Source organism: Schistocerca cancellata, chromosome 1 (assembly GCF_023864275.1).
Source record: "Schistocerca cancellata isolate TAMUIC-IGC-003103 chromosome 1, iqSchCanc2.1, whole genome shotgun sequence".
Classification (NCBI taxonomy): Eukaryota; Metazoa; Arthropoda; class Insecta; order Orthoptera; family Acrididae; genus Schistocerca; species Schistocerca cancellata.
The window spans coordinates 957,925,328-957,942,635 of NC_064626.1; the positions used below are offsets into that span (position 1 = coordinate 957,925,328).

At 46.1% G+C, this 17,308-nt stretch overlaps 1 protein-coding gene across 1 annotated transcript in view; it reads left to right on the forward strand.

Annotated features, from left to right (window-relative positions):
- Positions 1-17,308, forward strand: part of LOC126118681 (nephrin-like) — a 199,806-nt gene that overhangs the window by 53,434 nt on the left and 129,064 nt on the right. Inside the window, exon 6 of the mRNA XM_049915052.1 lies at positions 7,023-7,361. Within this exon, the coding sequence (XP_049771009.1) occupies positions 7,023-7,361 (339 nt within the window). The remainder of the gene's footprint in view (positions 1-7,022; positions 7,362-17,308) is intronic.

Consider the following 17,308-nt stretch of genomic DNA (forward strand, 5'->3'; position numbering starts at 1 on the left):
TCGTTAGACTGGTCATTCAGCATCTGACGCAGTTCATTCTCGTTGTATACCCCACCAAGCCTATAACAACGCTAAACCACGAATAAGACTAATGGGGTTCGGTCACCATTGTGTCACAGGGAACTGGAACTCTAATCACATACTTAACCGTCGGTGCTGGGGTCGTGTCTGAAGTTACATTTACAATCGGTTTTGTCTTCAGGGTACATTAATTTCATTGTTAGGTAGTGCAATAACAGCAGACATTTCGGAGATCATCCACGTCACAATTTGCTGATATGCTATGACCAGAAATTACATATGAGCGAGTGGATATTAGCACCTGGATATTAGCAGCGGTTACCTCCTGTACAAAAATTATACATATATGAAATGAAGTGGTCACGTAGGCTCACTAGTAGTTAGCAGGGTGTTCACGGATTCTGAACAACAAACTCCTAATAAACATATGCTCTTTTCTTAACCGTTTCCAGGTAAATCAGTGAAAACAACTAGGAACGGGAAACGTGTAGCGTTGTCCTTACTAACCGTGTCAGTATGCAGTTCACTTGCGCATGGTGCATTTGTTTAGCTCAAGTCTCAGTCCGACAGTGCTTGTCGTAGTGCATGGTACTACAGTGTTGTTACGTGAACAACGAATACAGTTTTGTGCAGTGAAAATGCCACGGATCTTCACACAAGCAGAGTATGATGATATGGTGTTTGACTATGCTTTGCCCGATGGGAATTTCAGAGCTACTGTGCGAGAATACGAACAACGATTTGCAAATCGCAGAGTGCCAGATAGCACGGTCTTTAGCAAGGTGTTTCACGGATTGCATGACCGTGGTACGCTTCCCAGCGTAAAAGTAGTCTCTCAACGTCCCGTACAACAAACTCTTAATGAAATTGAGAACATTCTTCAAGTAGTGGAACCAAACCCTACTACTAGCTCTAGAAGAATTGCTGCCCAAATTGGTATTCCACGAACACGAGTAATATGCACAGTACACCAGCACAGTCTGAATTCGTCCGCAGCTCGTGGTCGTGCGGTAGCGTTCTCGCTTCCCACGCCCGAGTTCCCGGGTTCGATTCCCGGCGGGGTCAGGGGTTTTCTCTGCCTCGTGTGTTGTGTGATGTCCTTAGGTTAGTTAGGTTTAAGTAGTTCTAAGTTCTAAGGGACTGATGACCATAGATGCTAAGTCCCATAGTGCTCAGAGCCAGTCTGTATTCCTTTCATGGGCAGAGTGTACAATATCTGCATGAAGGTGATGCTGCCAACCGACAAGAATTCTGTCGTTGGATCATTGTCAATGAGCGATTAATTACGTGTATTCTGTTCTCTGATGAGTCAACACTTACCCGCAACGGAATGAACAACACGCAGCGACTCTCATATATGGTCAATGAAAGTGTGCACGCTACTGTGCAAACGAATTTTCAGCGACGTTTCTTTGTCAACATGTGTGCCGTATATTTAATGACCAACTCATCGGTTCATTTGTTTCAGATAAACATCCTATTGGGACACGGTATCTTGAGTTTCTTCAAAATGTGTTACAAGAATACGTGGAGGACATCCCTTTGGCAACACGAGCTCTAATGTACTTTCAGCATGACGGAGCTCCTACACATTCCGTACGGCCAGTGATACAGTATCTCAACGCAACGTATCCTGGTCGTCGGATCGGTCGCCGTGGAGTCATTGCTTGGCCACCGAGGACACCCTATCTTACCTCATTGGATTACTGTTAAGAGTGATGTCTATAAGCGCAGAGTGGGCACAAGAGAGGATCTTCTCGCTCGTACAAGAGCAGCAACATGCATTGAAGTTGACGGTGGACTGTTTGAACATATTCTGTGAGGAAACGTACACAGCGAAAGAAACCATAACATAACGGTATCTTAATTTAGCGTCACCTGCACCTTTCCCATTCCTAGCTGTCTTCATTGATTTGTCCGGAGACGGTTAAGAAAAGGTTAAGAAAAGGACGCGCCAGGATAGCCGAGAGCGCGCAGTCTGCCTTCGGCAGGTTAACAGAGCGGAGGCGTGCGTGTTGACTTCGTGCGGAGCGCGAGCTCGCCTTGTTTACATTCTGACGGCCGTTGCTTAAGTGCCGGCTTACCTTGTACGATCCATGGCGAACCGTTACCGTAAATCAACACTCCGATTTACTTTCTGCAACGATTATGCCCGACCCAAAGCACTCGAGGTGGAGCGTTTTCTGAGAGAGGAAGTGAAGATCCCGGCGACCGATATTATCGGCATACATTTGTCAATCGTGAGCAGCACGGTCTATGTGAAAATCGTTAAAGACGCGGCGTGCGAACGCATACTACGTGAGACCAAACAGGGGCTCCGCTTCTGTCATGCTGATGGCAATGTGGCGGAGGTAACCGTCGACCACGCAGGCTTAGGTATGCGAACGATACGCATTTTCGAATTGCCATTCGAACTTCCTGCTGAGGAAGTCGTCGCGGCACTACGCCCATACGGCACAGTCCGATCGCCCGGCATTGACGGCTTACCGATTGAGTTTTACAGTACCTTTCGGACCTCATGGCACCACGGTGGACGACTATGTATCAAGAACTGATGACATCTGACCAAGCAATCCCACCCGCCTTTGCTGAGGGCATCATCATACCAGTCCACAAACCAGCCCGTGGTTCGATGGTCACGAGTTACAGACCGCTCACCCTACTCAGTGCCGATTACAAGATTTTCGCGCGCTTACTGGCAATGCGGTTCCGAACAATACTCCCTCATATCCTCTCGCCAGAGCAAACGACGCCTGGAGGACAGGTTAACATACAGACTGCCACAGGGGAATGCCGCGACTTAATTGCGATGGCGGCGGCCTGCAGACTCCGTGCAGCGGTCGTCGCTATAGACTTCGACAGCGCCTTCGATCTTTTCCTGTTTTTGGTGGCAGCACAAATGGGCATCCCCCCTCCGTTTCTCGACGTTATCCGGCGTCTTTACGGCAGTGCCAGTTCACGTGTCCAAGACAATGGACGTTTAGCAGGGCCGGCAGGGGTGCCCCCTCTCAACCCTCCTGTATAACATTGCCCTTGAGCCCCTCATTGATGGATTGACGACCAAGCTCTCTGGCCTCACCCTACACCAACACACTTTTCGCTGTCGGACATATGCTGATGACCTCCTCCTCCTCATTCGTTCCGGCTCTGAGATTCGGGAAGTCCTCGAATTGATTACCCGTTATGGGGCTGCCGCTGGCAGTGCCATGAATGTCGCCAAATCTTCTGCAATGCACATTGGACGAGGCCTCCAGGAGGGTGAAGTGGCCCCCCCTGCCGCTTGTGCGGACTTTCCGGTACCTGGGCATTACCTTCACCCCCACGGTCACACGCACAGCGGCAACGAATTTCCGTCGCCTGTTACACGTCATCCGCAACGACGTCCGCCAGAACCTCTTGCGCCTCAGGACACACTTCAACGGGTTGAGTTTCTTAATCTTTATGTGGCATCAAAATTGGTTCACATCGCGCAAGTTCTCCCTCTGCCAACTGCAATTGGGCGCAACCTTCAGGCGGCTTTTGGCTATTATCTCACGGCTGGTTGAATGTTTAAAGTCCGTTATGAGACACTTACCCTGCCCTCACGGTATGGTGGCGTCGGGCTCGTCAATGTCCGTATGCGAGCTGCAGCCTTGTCCATGAGTACCATGAGAAAACAGTGGATGGGCCAGGGTACATCTCTAACACGCAACTTTCTTGAGGTCCTCCTAACTGCTTCCATCTCACCACCGGTGTCTGTCGGCCATATCGTGCCTCATTTGTACCATATTTCGACCTTTTTCGTCGACTACAGTTACATACATACCAGTCTCCCAGATACACGCCCACCTAGGACTAAGGATTTTTACAGCCTGTTGCTGCGCTGTGTTCCCCGGAATGTGATAGTGACCAAACATCCCTCCATCCAGTCGCCCATAGTGTGGACTACCGTCCACCAGCCCTTCCTCCCTACGAACTTCCGGGCACTGTGGTATCACATAGTGAACAGGAAATTTGCCACGAAGCAGCGCCTGCACAACATTGGCTTGTCAGAATCCCCCCTTTGTCTCCTTTTCCAGCAACTGGACACTGATGAACACCGTCTGACGTGCGCCGCATCGCAAGATGTATGGTGCTTCGTGCAGCAAATCATTGCCTACTATCTCCGGGTGCCACCAGACACAATCGAACCTCGAATGTTTCTATACGCGGAGGACAGACATTTTCCCGCCGCCAAATGTCATGCTATTACATGGGTCAAAGGGTGGGCGGTCGCTTATCTCTTTCATGAGGGACCTAAATCCCGCCTCGACTTCTGGACCTATTTACGAACAGCCCATGCAGCTCTCAAAAACACGCCACGTTACCGAACATTATTTGCTAACTATCTTCGAGCGGTCTTTGTTAGACCTCCACTGAGTTGGGGGGTTCCTGGCTCAGGGGGCACCCACCCCTCCTCCCCCGGCGGTGTCTGAGTTTCAACCGCCTACAATCTATTCTAATTCTGACATCCGCGGATGGGAGAGAGCGTCGCAGATTGCGCGGATTTTATTTCTTTTTGCTTTTCCTTTTTCCTTTCTCTTTCTCCAACCAGAATTTATATTTCTTTTCTCTTTCGCCGATGTGTTCACATAATTTCATGATATTAGTGAATATTACAAAAAAACACATGCAAATAAATAAATAACAACGCCTTCCACTACTGTTGATTCCTGTGTCTCCCATTTCCCTAAGCACCACAGGCTCGGTGGTGGTGAGGGGGACACTGTGGCCAGGCCTCGGGTTTCGACCCCTGCTCACTTTGCCCCCCGAGCCCCCACCTTTCCACTACAAAAAAAAAAAAAAAAAAAAAAAGAGCGCTAACGCGCTGCTTCCTGGACTCGGGTAGGCGCTCCGGCCCAGGATCGAATCCAAAAGGCGGATTAATGACAGCGGCCAGTGTGCGGGTCAGCCTGGATATTGTTTTTAGCCAGTTTCCCGCATCCTACTAGGTGAAGACCGGGCTGGTCCCCACGTCCCGCCTCAGTTACACGACACGCAGACATTTGAAACACATTCACACTATTTCACGATTTACACTAGACGCAGACAGCTGGGGTACACTAATTCCGTCCTGGGGGGTATGGGGTGGCGGAAGGAAGGGCATCCGACCACCCCTTAAAATCACCAGTGGTATCACCGATCAAAGCATGTACCTTTCCTCCTGACTCACTATGTATACTAGAAATGATGAATGAAAATTTGTATGAAGGCCGGGATTTGAACCCGGGTCTCTTGCTCACAAAGCAGATGCGCTAACCAATATGCCACCTTGTCACGTGGGTTTTCAGAACTGCATGGACTACCCTTATATGCCTCTTCTCAGTCCAAATTCCCATTCAGCCCACATGCTATTACCATTAAACTCCAATAGCATGGCAGACACACTCCAACTGGATTGGAATTGCACCTCATCATCCCCCATTTCGTCCGATGCTGAAGTACTTTTCCAATACAGTTGGACAGCCTCTGCAACTTTGTTCGACTTTAGCGGGAATACCATGAGGCCAAATGCATTTGTAGACTTAGAGGAAGCTTTTGACAATGTTGACTGGAATACTCTCTTTCAAATTCTGACGGTGGCAGGGGCAAAATACAGAGAGCGAAAGGCTATTTACAATTTGTACAGAAATAAGATGGCCGTTATAAGAGTCGAGGGACATGAAAGGGAAGCAGTGGTTGGGAAGGGAGTGAGACAGGGTTGTAGCCTCTCCCCGATGTTATTCAATCTATATATTGAGCAAGCAATAAAGGAAACAAAAGATAAATTCGGAGTAGGTATTAAAATCCATGGAGAAGATACAAAAACTTTAAGGTTCGCCGATGACATTGTAATTCTGTCAGGGACAGCAAAGGACTTGAAAGAGCAGTTGAACGGAAAGGACAGTGTCTTGAAAGGAGGATATAAGATGAACCGAGGATAATGGAATGTAGTCGAGTTAACTCGGGTGATGCTGAAGGAATTAGATTAGGCAATGAGATACTTAATACTTTAATAATAGGTTTGCCATTTGGGGAGCAAAATTACTGATGATGGTCGGACAGGATATAAAATCTAGACAGGTAATGGCAAGGAAAGCGTTTCTGAAGAAGAGAAATTTCTTAACATCAAGTATAAATTACGTGTCAGGAAGTCGTTTCTGAGAGTATTTGTATGGAGTGTGGCCATGTATGGAAGTGAATCATGGACGATAAATATTTCAGACAAGAAGAGAATAGAAGTTTCGAAATGTGGTGCTACAGAAGAATGCTGAAGATTAGATGGGTATATCACATAACTAATGAGGAGATATTGAATAGAATTGGCACAACATGACTAGAAGAAGGGATCGGTTGGTAGGACATGTTCTGAGGCATCAAGGGATCACCAATTTAGTGTTGAAGGGCAGTGTGGAGGGTAAAAATCATAGAGGGAGACCAAGAGATGAATACGCTAGGCAGCTTCAGATGGATGTAGGTTGCAGTAAGTACTGGGAGATGAACAAGCATGCACAGGATAGTGTAACATGGAGAGCTGCATCAAACCAGTCTCAGGATTGAAGCCACAACAACAACAACAACCATGTGGACTGATGTTTGAACGGAAATTTCGATTGTGGAGGGAAGCATGCGAGGGCAGTTTGAGCAGTTGTGCAATGCCACCATCCCAGGGTGGCATAGAGGTTAGCGCATCTGCCTAGTGAAGCACGACACCCGGGTTCGAAACCTGGCTTTCGTGTCACTTCAGTTTGCAGTTTACTTCACAGATCTTTAAGACCTGGAAAGGTCTCTTCAACCATGTAGTTTCATTTGATTTTGTGGTTATAGTTCTCCCAAATACGCTTCACCAGTGTTGGCCCCTGCTTCACCTGGTCCTGGAGTGTGGCCTGTTTCAGTGATTATTGTAATGTAACAGATCGTGTGAAGACGTTCCAGGACCTCTTCTTAGGTGATGGAGAAGCGGGACTTGACAGCTCCTCCACTGTGCCCTGCTTGCCCGGCAGGTCCCCCGGACCCGCCGCGAGACTGTCGTGTGTCGTCGCGGTCTGCGACGTCGCTGCAGGTGTCGTGCATGCGGGGCTCTGACGGCGGGCTGCCGCCGCAGCAGTTCACGCTGGAGCTGCTGGCGGCCCGCGGCGGCCGGCTGGTGGCCAACGTGACCAGCCGCGCCTCGCCGGAGTTCACCTTGGCCGGGCTGGAGCCCGCCACCTCCTACCGGCTGCGCGTCTTCTCCAGCAACGGCAAGGGCCGCAGCGACTCGGCCGCCGAGCTGCAGGTGACCACGCCCAGCGCGTCCACCGGCGGCGGCGGCGGTGGCCTCAGCAGGCCGCGACTCGACCAAGGTACCACCGGACCGGCAGGCGCGACTTTAGCCATTCCTCTATGAATCCTACTGACACTTCTTACTTCGTGTATTTCGTCCATTACGCACCGGCAGCAATCAGCAAGGTTTTCTTCTGCATAACGGTATATACATTATGAATCTACATTTTGATCAGGTTTTTTTCCCTTTTTGCGGGCGGGGGGGGGGGGGCTCAGTCTTACAAGGGAACCTCCCCATCGCACCCCTTTCAGATTTAGTTATAAGTTGGCAGTGGATAGGCCTTGAAAAACTGAATACAGATCAATCCAGAAAACAGGAAAAAACAAAATATACAAACTGAGTAGTCCATGCACAAGATAGACAACATCAAGTACTGTGTGAGCTCAGGAGCGCCTTTGTCCCGTGGTTAGCGCGAGCCGGCACGGTAGCTCAGCGTGTTCGGTCAGAGGGTTACGTGCCCTCTGTAATAATAATAATAATAAAAAAACTGAGTTAATCGATCAACAATGATCATAAACGGATGTCTTACGACGTCCGCCCCAAGCAGATGAAACGAACAAAAGCGAACAAAATGACATAAAAAAGTGAAAAGTTTGCTTTTCTTATTTTCGCAAAGATATGTCCGTTCGTTCATTGACGTCTCTGTTCAGTGTAATAAGTTTAGTGTCTGTGTTTTGCGACCGCACCGCAAACCCTTGCGATTAGTAGACGAAAGGACGTGCCTCTCCAATGGGAACCGATAACATTTGATCGCAAGGTCATAGGTCAACCGATTCCTCCACAGGAAAACACGTCTGATATATTCTATACGACACTGGTGACGGCATGTGCGTTACATGACATGAATATGTTGTTTAGGTGTAGCGTCCCCATACCACGGCGCAGTTACGTCGCGTCGGACGGACGGACGGACGGACAGATAATAATTGTCTGAAAACAAATAATTTCAATCGAGGGAAGACTTGAACCAAGGACCTCTCGTTCCGCACCGGCTCACACTAGCCGCGGGACCACGGCGCTCCTGAGCTCAGACTCTCCTTGATGTTGCTTGTCTTGCATGTGGACTACTCAGTTTGTATAATTTACTTATTATTTTCATAGTTCCGCACAACTTCTTCCTGTTTTCTCGATTGATCTGTGTTAGTTTTTCAAGGCCTATCCACTGTGCCAACTTGTAACTAAATCTGAGGGGGGTGCGATGGGGAGGTTCCCTTGTTAGGTTTTAACATTATATTCAACAAACAGCCCATTTGCGTCATGACTTTAGCACATCTCGGCAGTCACAATATGATATGTAAGGGGCGATCATAAAGTTTCCATTAGAAGGTCGTAAACTCCAGAATTGGAATGCCAATGCGGCAAAACCGTCGTTAGCATTGAGAAAATCACCCAACCTACGAACCTGCCTGAAGATATCTGTTCGGTGAAACACTGTGTCTTGTTACTTGAAGAAGTCCGCAACTGCCTGTTGCACATCGTCGTCCGACAGCAATCAGTGACTCTTCAAGGGATCAAAAACGCGATAATTGCATAAAGATAGTAGGTCAGTGCTATAGGGTGGCTGCTCGAGTGTTTCCAACTCGAGTTGGCGTAAATTCAGCGTTACGACTTTTGCGATGTAGGAACGTGAGTCACCATGAAGCAGCAACATGGAACTCGGCGTACCATTCCACAACGCTGGTTTCCACAGATTTGCTGCCACATACACAGGCTTTATGGTCCGACAGATGTCTACTCGTGTTTGACCCTCGGCAGCCAAGTAAAGAATAACACCGAAATGGTTCTTTTTGGACGCATTTGGTAAGAACGTCGCCATAGTTCATGTTTCCATGTATACTGTAAGCACGACAGAAGACTGCAAATACCGTACTAATCCCTTGCCTACATGTCGATACTTTACACCTGCATCGGAGTAGCGCTGCATTGTACATACTTTGCAGCAGTTGCCTAAAATGGAAACTTTTTGTTGCCCCTTATACGAACGAAACCGCTCGTAACACTATAATTTAACTGGGTAGGAGATAGGATCTGGGATCATTAAGCTGCTCAGCGAAAATAAAAAAAAGTCTGAAAGAAAATAATTTCTTTATTTACTACAAACACCGGTTTGTCATTTACAAAAACAAGTAATGCCTGTTCGCACACAAATTTTATCAAGAATATTCTCAAACAATAGTTTCTGTAATACATATCAGCAGGTAGTTGACAGTAGAAGTAATATACATGTCTGTGAAGCAGATAGAACAGACGGTAGCATCAATAAATATCGAAATACATATTTTTATTTTTGGGTCATCAGTGTTTTCATAGGTGTGATGCGGCCCGCCACGAATTCCTCTCCTGTACCAACCTATTCATTTCAGAGTAGCACTTGCAACCTACGTCCTCAATTATTTGCTGGATGTATTCGCACATAAGTAAAAGAATTAATAGTCGTATCCTAACATACACAGATATTTAATGTCAGTAATTACCAAATTACGTGGATAAAATTACTAGGAAAATTTAAAAGTTTCATGCACAGCTGTAAAGCAATCAGAGGTGATCGTTGTCACACTAGTTTGCACCATCACCGAAAGCATAAATCTGAAGCAAGCTACACATCTGTGAAGCAGACTTTTGCATGAACCAGTATCAATCGTACAGATGACGAAATTTGTATTAAGGTGTTTAAAATTTTACAGACACGCTGTAAAGAACCCAAAGAGAGTCGCTATTTCACGAATATGTGTAATCAAAGAAAACAGAAAATTTTAAATTGTGTGAACGTTGCTGAAGCAGACTGATGGCGTTACCAACCACTTCTGAGAGCAACAAAATTCCAGGCAATCGAAAGACCAAGAGCGCATGATTTGGCAATTGCGGTAACGGCTCTACTTCGGCCCACCTCCCAGACAGTTGCTCGACGAATTCTAAAACATTCACACAAAGATCAAATTACATTTACATAGTGACAAGCAGTGCACTGACCCCCCAACCACAACAGAAAAGTGACGGAGTAGAACTCAGTCCATTTGACATGTTCGTACATATATAGGGTGAACATCGATTAAACCGACAAACTACAGGGATGGATTCTTGACTGCAAATGGAGAAAAAGTCCAATGAGCAGTGTCTAGTTATGGACTGTGTGCCTGCAGTGACAACAAATCGTCCCAGAGAGGACTACCGATAATCCTTGGATTCGTCGCAGGTGACAGAGCATACACATAAACGTACTTTGGCTACACAATCTTGGTGGGCACCTTTCCTGGAGCCTGTACTAGGATTCGTCTCAATATCGTATAGAACTTAGTCCTCCAAATCTGGTGTACGCACAGTCCGCCGCCTCCTTGCACGTTCGTCTGTCTGGAAGCACCCATGACCACTCAAACGACCAAAAACATCTTAAAATATAGTGTGACGTGGTTTGTGTTTGTGAGGGTATTTGTTTTGGTATAGCTGTGCTGTCCTCTCGACGTTTTCATCTGCTTGGCCGTACATAAACGAATGCCACACCATTCTGCAGCTTATAGAACACTGGTTCAATCATACAGCCTGCAAAACACAACGAATACACGGCACGTGGTCAGATGGAAGGTTCTTTCGTCAGCGCCATCTACCGTGGTAACGATGCATTTCCAGACACGTATTCATAATGCGTTTTTCACTCTTTTTCACTCAGAAATCCGTTCTTGCGTTTTGTCGGTCTTGTTAATGTTCACCCTGTATGTATAAATCACTTAAATACTGGAAATAGCATACACTAAAACTTTAATTTAGAAAGCACGTATGATGTCTGAAAACTGATACCCTTTACAATTATGTAAATATTTGATTTGGACAGGTTCAGGGTCTTATTGCCAGGATGCAGAGATCGGCCAAGCCCAGCTCCCACCTCCCCTCCCCTCTCATGGGTCCTCGTCCTCCATCGGCTCCTTTCCTCCCTCCCCCCACTTCGTTTTTCCTCTCCTTCCCCCTTTTTTCTTTCCCATCCTCTGTCCAGGTTTCTCCCCGTCTGCCCTCGGCTGTGGTATGTCATATTTGTGCCAACTTTTTAGTGAAGTGTTCAAGTGAATGTTCCGCCTTATTCGTCTTTCCAAAGTGTCGCTGGGTGTGAATTTTATCTCTCTTGCGAACAGAAACCAGACTGCCACCGTGTTTCTTAATTGTCTGTTTATTATTTTACCTGTGTGATTCATATGTATTTTATTAGCATCATCAGCCCTTTGTTTTATGTCACGATTTTCCGCCATTTTACCATTCAAGTCACCGATTTTATCGCCTGCTTTTATCATTTATTATCTTCATCTTTTTAAAACAAATTCTGTAGGCTGAATAGCGGCGTACTAATCTGCTGCCAGCCCGCCCCCTTCGGAGGGAATCAAAACTCAATAAAGAAAAATAAAAAGATCGGCCAAATACCGTCACCAGAATGATCCACATCGGGCCGGCCGCGGTGGTCTAGCGGTTCTAGGCGCTCAGTCCAGAACCGCGCGACTGCTACGGTCGCAGGTTCGAATCCTGCCTCGGGCATGGATGTATGTGATGTCCTTAGGTTAGTTAGGTTTAAGTAGTTCTAAGCTCTAGGGGACTGATGACCACAGATGTTAAGTCCCATAGTGCTCAGAGCCATTTGAACCAATGATCCACATCAGTTTACTGACAAAATAACAAACATCACCCAGAGGTGGAGGGGTAGGGATGGTATTATTTCCTGAAGCGTGAACAACACTTAACACTCACAAGAAATGCTGCTCACCATTGTTCCTGTAATCAGGACAAAGCGAACCACGGGACGATGTCCGTGGCCACGTACACCAGGCAAGCCAGCAGGTACAGGGTGTTTCAAAACTGACCGGTATATTTGAAACGGCAATAAAAACTAAACGAGCAGCGATAGAAATACACCGTTTGTTGCAATACACTTGGGACAACAGTACATTTTCAGGCGGACAAACTTTCGAAATTACAGTAGTTACAATTTTCAACAACAGATGGCGCTGCAAGTGATGTGAAAGATATAGAAGACAACGCAGTCTGTGGGTGCGCCATTCTGTACGTCGTCTTTCTGCTGTAAGCGTGTGCTGTTCACAACGTGCAAGTGTGCTGTGGACAACATGGTTTATTCCTTAGAACAGAGGATTTTTCTGGTGTTGGAATTCCACCGCCTCGAACACAGTGTTGTTGCAACAAGACGAAGTTTTCAACGGAGGTTTAATGTAATCAAAGGACCGAAAAGCGATACAATAAAGGATATGATTGAAAAATTTTAACGGACTGGGAACGTGACGGATGAACGTGCTGGAAAGGTAGGGCGACCGCGTATGGCAACCGCAGAGGGCAACGCGCAGCTAGTGCAGCAGGTGATCCAACAGCGGCCGCGGCTTTCCGTTCGCCGTGTTGCAGCTGCGGTCCAAATAACGCCAACGTCCACGTATCGTCTCATGCGCCAGAGTTTACACCTCTATCCATACAAAATTCAAACGCGGCAACCCCTCAGCGCCGCTACCATTGCTGCACGAGAGACATTCGCTAACGATATAGTGCACAGGATTGATGACGGCGATATGCATGTGGGCAGCATTTGGTTTACTGACGAAGCTTATTTTTACCTGGACAGCTTCGTCAATAAACAGAACTGGCGCATATGGGGAACCGAAAAGCCCCATGTTGCAGTCCCATCGTCCCTGCATCCTTAAAAAGTACTGGTCTGGGCCGCCATTTCTTCCAAAGGAATCATTGGCGGATTTTTCAGATCCGAAACGATTACTGCATCTCGCTATCTGGACATTCTTCGTGAATTTGTGGTGGTACAAACTGCCTTAGACGACACTACGAACACCTCGTGGTTTATGCAAGATGGTGCCCGGCCACATCGCACGGCCGACGTCTTTAATTTCCTGAATGAATATTTCGATGATCGTGTGATTGCTTTGGGCTATCCGAAACATACAGGAGGCGGCGTGGATTGGCCTCCCTATTCGCCAGACATGAACCCCTGTGACTTCTTTCTGTGGGGACACGTGAAAGACCAGGTGTACCGCCAGAATCCAGAAACAATTGAACAGCTGAAGCAGTACACCTCATCTGCATGTGAAGCCATTCCGCCAGACACGTTGACAAAGGTTTCGGGTAATTTCATTCAGAGACTACGCCATATTATTGCTACGCATGGTGGATATGTGGAAATTATCGTACTATAGAGTTTCCCAGACCGCAGCGCCATCTGTTGTTGAAAATTGTAACTACTGTAATTTCGAAAGTTTGTCCGCCTGAAAATGTACTGTTGTCCCAAGCATATTGCAACAAACGGTGTATTTCTATCGCTGCTCGTTTAGTTTTTATTGCCGTTTCAAATATACCGGTCAGTTTTGAAACACCCTGTACATACCCAAAGATAATCTTCAGAATACGGTATTTCACTGCGCAGGCAGGTTAAAATTGCAACTCCACGTCGAAGGCTCGGCTCGCGATGTAAAAATGAATTGTACATACACTACGAGCGACACGATAGCTTCCAGAAACAAGCTGCGATACCACACAAGGATCCTGATAACAGCCAATCTCCAGTAGGTCACGTGTAAGCTGTGCGCGCGCTTAAATTCTTTGCCGAGCCGCGAAGGCGCCACCATCCAAGACGCCAAGGAAACAGTAGCTAAGCAACGCTAGCCAGAGTTTACACAAGTACAGGAATCGATAAAACTCCACGCACGGCTCAGTTATAATCAGCTGAAGTGGTTTTCTTTAGTCTTTACCAATAATGTCAGCTGTGGTGCTCAACATGATTAAGGTTGAATAAATATACTTCTGATGTGTTGCCGTGATAGATTTGTTTGTATACCCAAGGACGGTTGTTATTGAAAGGAGATTGTGATTATGATTGTGGAGAGATCAGTCATAAATTAAAGTAAAAAGAACCTTCTGTCCTGATTTTCTACATGTACCAAGGACAAGAGTGAGAGAGATATTACATAACGACTTTCTCTCTCTGCAGGAGTAATTTTGTGCCGCATTAATTTTACTGCAATGCCTTTCGAACTGTTATTGTTAGTGGTCAACAAGATGGCGGTGGTCACTAGAGTGTCTTCTTGTTGGCTAGGAGAAGATTACCAGGAGCGCAAGGATACCTTCTTAGACGGTTCGGGCCAGACAAGAAATATCAATACCCACACAGTGTGTTGCAGGAGAATGGTCAATATTCAGGGACATGACACGAACCATCATTCGAAAAATAATCGAGTGAACATGGAGTCTAAAATACATACCCTAAGAGCTACGAGCATTTGTTCTTCACTAATGTGAAACACATCTTTTCTACTGAACAAATACTCAGAGCTCTTTTGGAGCCTATGTCCACTACAAAAGTTTTATTCTTACTTTGCTCTTTATTACCTCCTCCAGAAATATGAGAAGCAAAGAGCTCGCAGTGGAAGAGATTTGTTTCACAGTATTGAAGAAGTTTTCGTAGCTCTTAAGGCACGAATTTCACAGTCCGATTTAGGTAGAACTCTTCTGGTTCGAATGACCACTCCTGTCTTATCCTCCAATATTAACCATTCCTGCTTGTGGATCCTGAACGCCTTTTTCCTTTTCCTACTGATTCTGAGACTGGCAGGAGAAATATTGTTTTTCCTTTGTCTGCATGATGATCCTCCTTTTCATTTCCTTGATAACATACAAAATATTAAGTAGTTTAATGGAATTAAGTTGTCCATACTAATGTTTTGTAATATCAGTATCATTTTGTATATAGAGTACAAAGACGTGAGGGCGTTTCTCTTTGCATCCACTGCCAGCTGAGAGGATGCATTAGGTATGTCTGTCTCATTTATTTTGAGACAAGTGGAAATGATATTGCGACAGAGATACAGTTACCAAAGTGAGCGCCAAATCGATAATAATGTTTACCTCACCCGAAAAAATATGACGAAACCGATGTCTAAAACTACGAAGCTGAACGGAAAGAATTATGTAGCAGCCGCCCGAGATGTGATACGTTACCCAACCTAAAGGCTATGGAGGTGCCTTCAGGGTTCACTTGCAGACGGACAGGCCATTTAGATTAGCAATAGAACATTGTTGCTATCCTGACATTTGACTGTTCTCTTACTGAGAACCTGTTTTTAAATAAGATCCTTCAAGTTCATTCGGTCCCATATATGTCGGTGACCTACAGCAGTCGGTACGTACCATCCGGGTAGTGTGTGTCACTGAGCACATCGTGGTACACACCATGTTGCCGATACTATCAAATGGTGTGAAACTGACAGATTTTGGACTTCAAAGTTACATATTTCTGAAACCAATACAGTTAACGCGAGTGCTGTTTGGATAGTAAGGTCCGGTAGACCATGAAATGGAAAAGACAGTGATATTCCGATGAAGATTTGCACCAAGGTTTGGGCAGTCTTTCTGGTATGCCTGTCGATCGCGTCACAACGCTCTTCTCAATACTGGGCACACAGTGAACTCGTAAAGTCGCCTACTGCATAGTGTCTCCCGTGAAGTAGGTGTGCCTTCCGTGACGTTTCACCTCATTTCATGCAACCCCACGTAAAATACCTGTCATGCATTTACTTCTTCGTGACAGTTTTCGTCCGTACGCTGAAGGGAAATGGGGACACCCCTGCACCGTTTTCGATGGGACGTGTTTGATCATCTACCGTACAGTCCGGTCTTGTCTTCCGCTCATCTCTACTCACAATGACCGCTGGCTATGAAGACAACAATTTAGAACAGACAACGAACTGCAGGCAATTGTGGAGAAGAATCGTAAAATGCAGGCGGCTGCCTTTTATGACGAGGGTGTTGAAAACTTGGTACAATGCTATTACAAACGTCTACGTCAGACCGGCGAATACGCAGCGTAGGCGTATGGAAGTTCCGTGACTTCGTGGCGTGCCGATGACATCATTTGGGGAGTTGCACATGAAAATTCCACGCAGGCCGATACCAGGATGATTAACTCTTAGTGATTACGAGAGAGGAACTCGTTGGAAACCTGAATACACAAGCTCACTGGACGTGACAAGAGATCTAAGACATGTTGTTGTTGTTGTGGTCTTCAGTCCTGAGACTGGTTTGATGCAGCTCTCCATGCTACTCTATCCTGTGCAAGCTTCTTCATCTCCCAGTATCTACTGCAACCTACATCCTTCTGAATCTGCTTAGTGTATTCATCTCTTGGTCTCCCTCTACGATTTTTACCCTCCACACTGCCCTCCAATGCTAAATTTGTGATCCCTTGATGCCTCAAAACATGTCCTACCAACCGAGCCCTTCTTCTAGTCAAGTTGTGCCACAAACTTCTCTTCTCCCCAATCCTATTCAATACCTCCTCATTAGTTGCGTGATCTACCCACCTTATCTTCAGCATTCTTCTGTAGCACCACATTTCGAAAGCTTCTATTCTCTTCTTGTCCAAACTAGTTATCGTCCATGTTTCACTTCCATACATGGCTACACTCCATACAAATACTTTCAGAAACGACTTCCTGACACTTAAATCTATACTCGATGTTAACAAATTCCTCTTCTTGAGAAACGCTTTCCTTGCCATTGCCAGTCTACATTTTATATCCTCTCTACTTCGACCATCATCGGTTATTTTACTCCCTAAATAGCAAAACTCCTTTACTACTTTAAGTGTCTCATTTCCTAATCTAATTCCCTCAGCATCACCCGACTTAATTTGACTACATTCAATTATCCTCGTTTTGCTTTTGTTGATGTTCATCTTATATCCTCCTTTCAAAACACTGTCCATTCCGTTCAACTGCTCTTCCAAGTCCTTTGCTGTCTCTGACAGAATTACAATGTCATCGGCGAACCTCAAAGTTTTTACTTCTTCTCCATGAATTTTAATACCTACTCCGAATTTTTCTTTTGTTTCCTTTACTGCTTGCTCAATATACAGATTGAATAACATCGGGGAGAGGCTACAACCCTGTCTTACTCCTTTCCCAACCACTGCTTCCCTTTCAT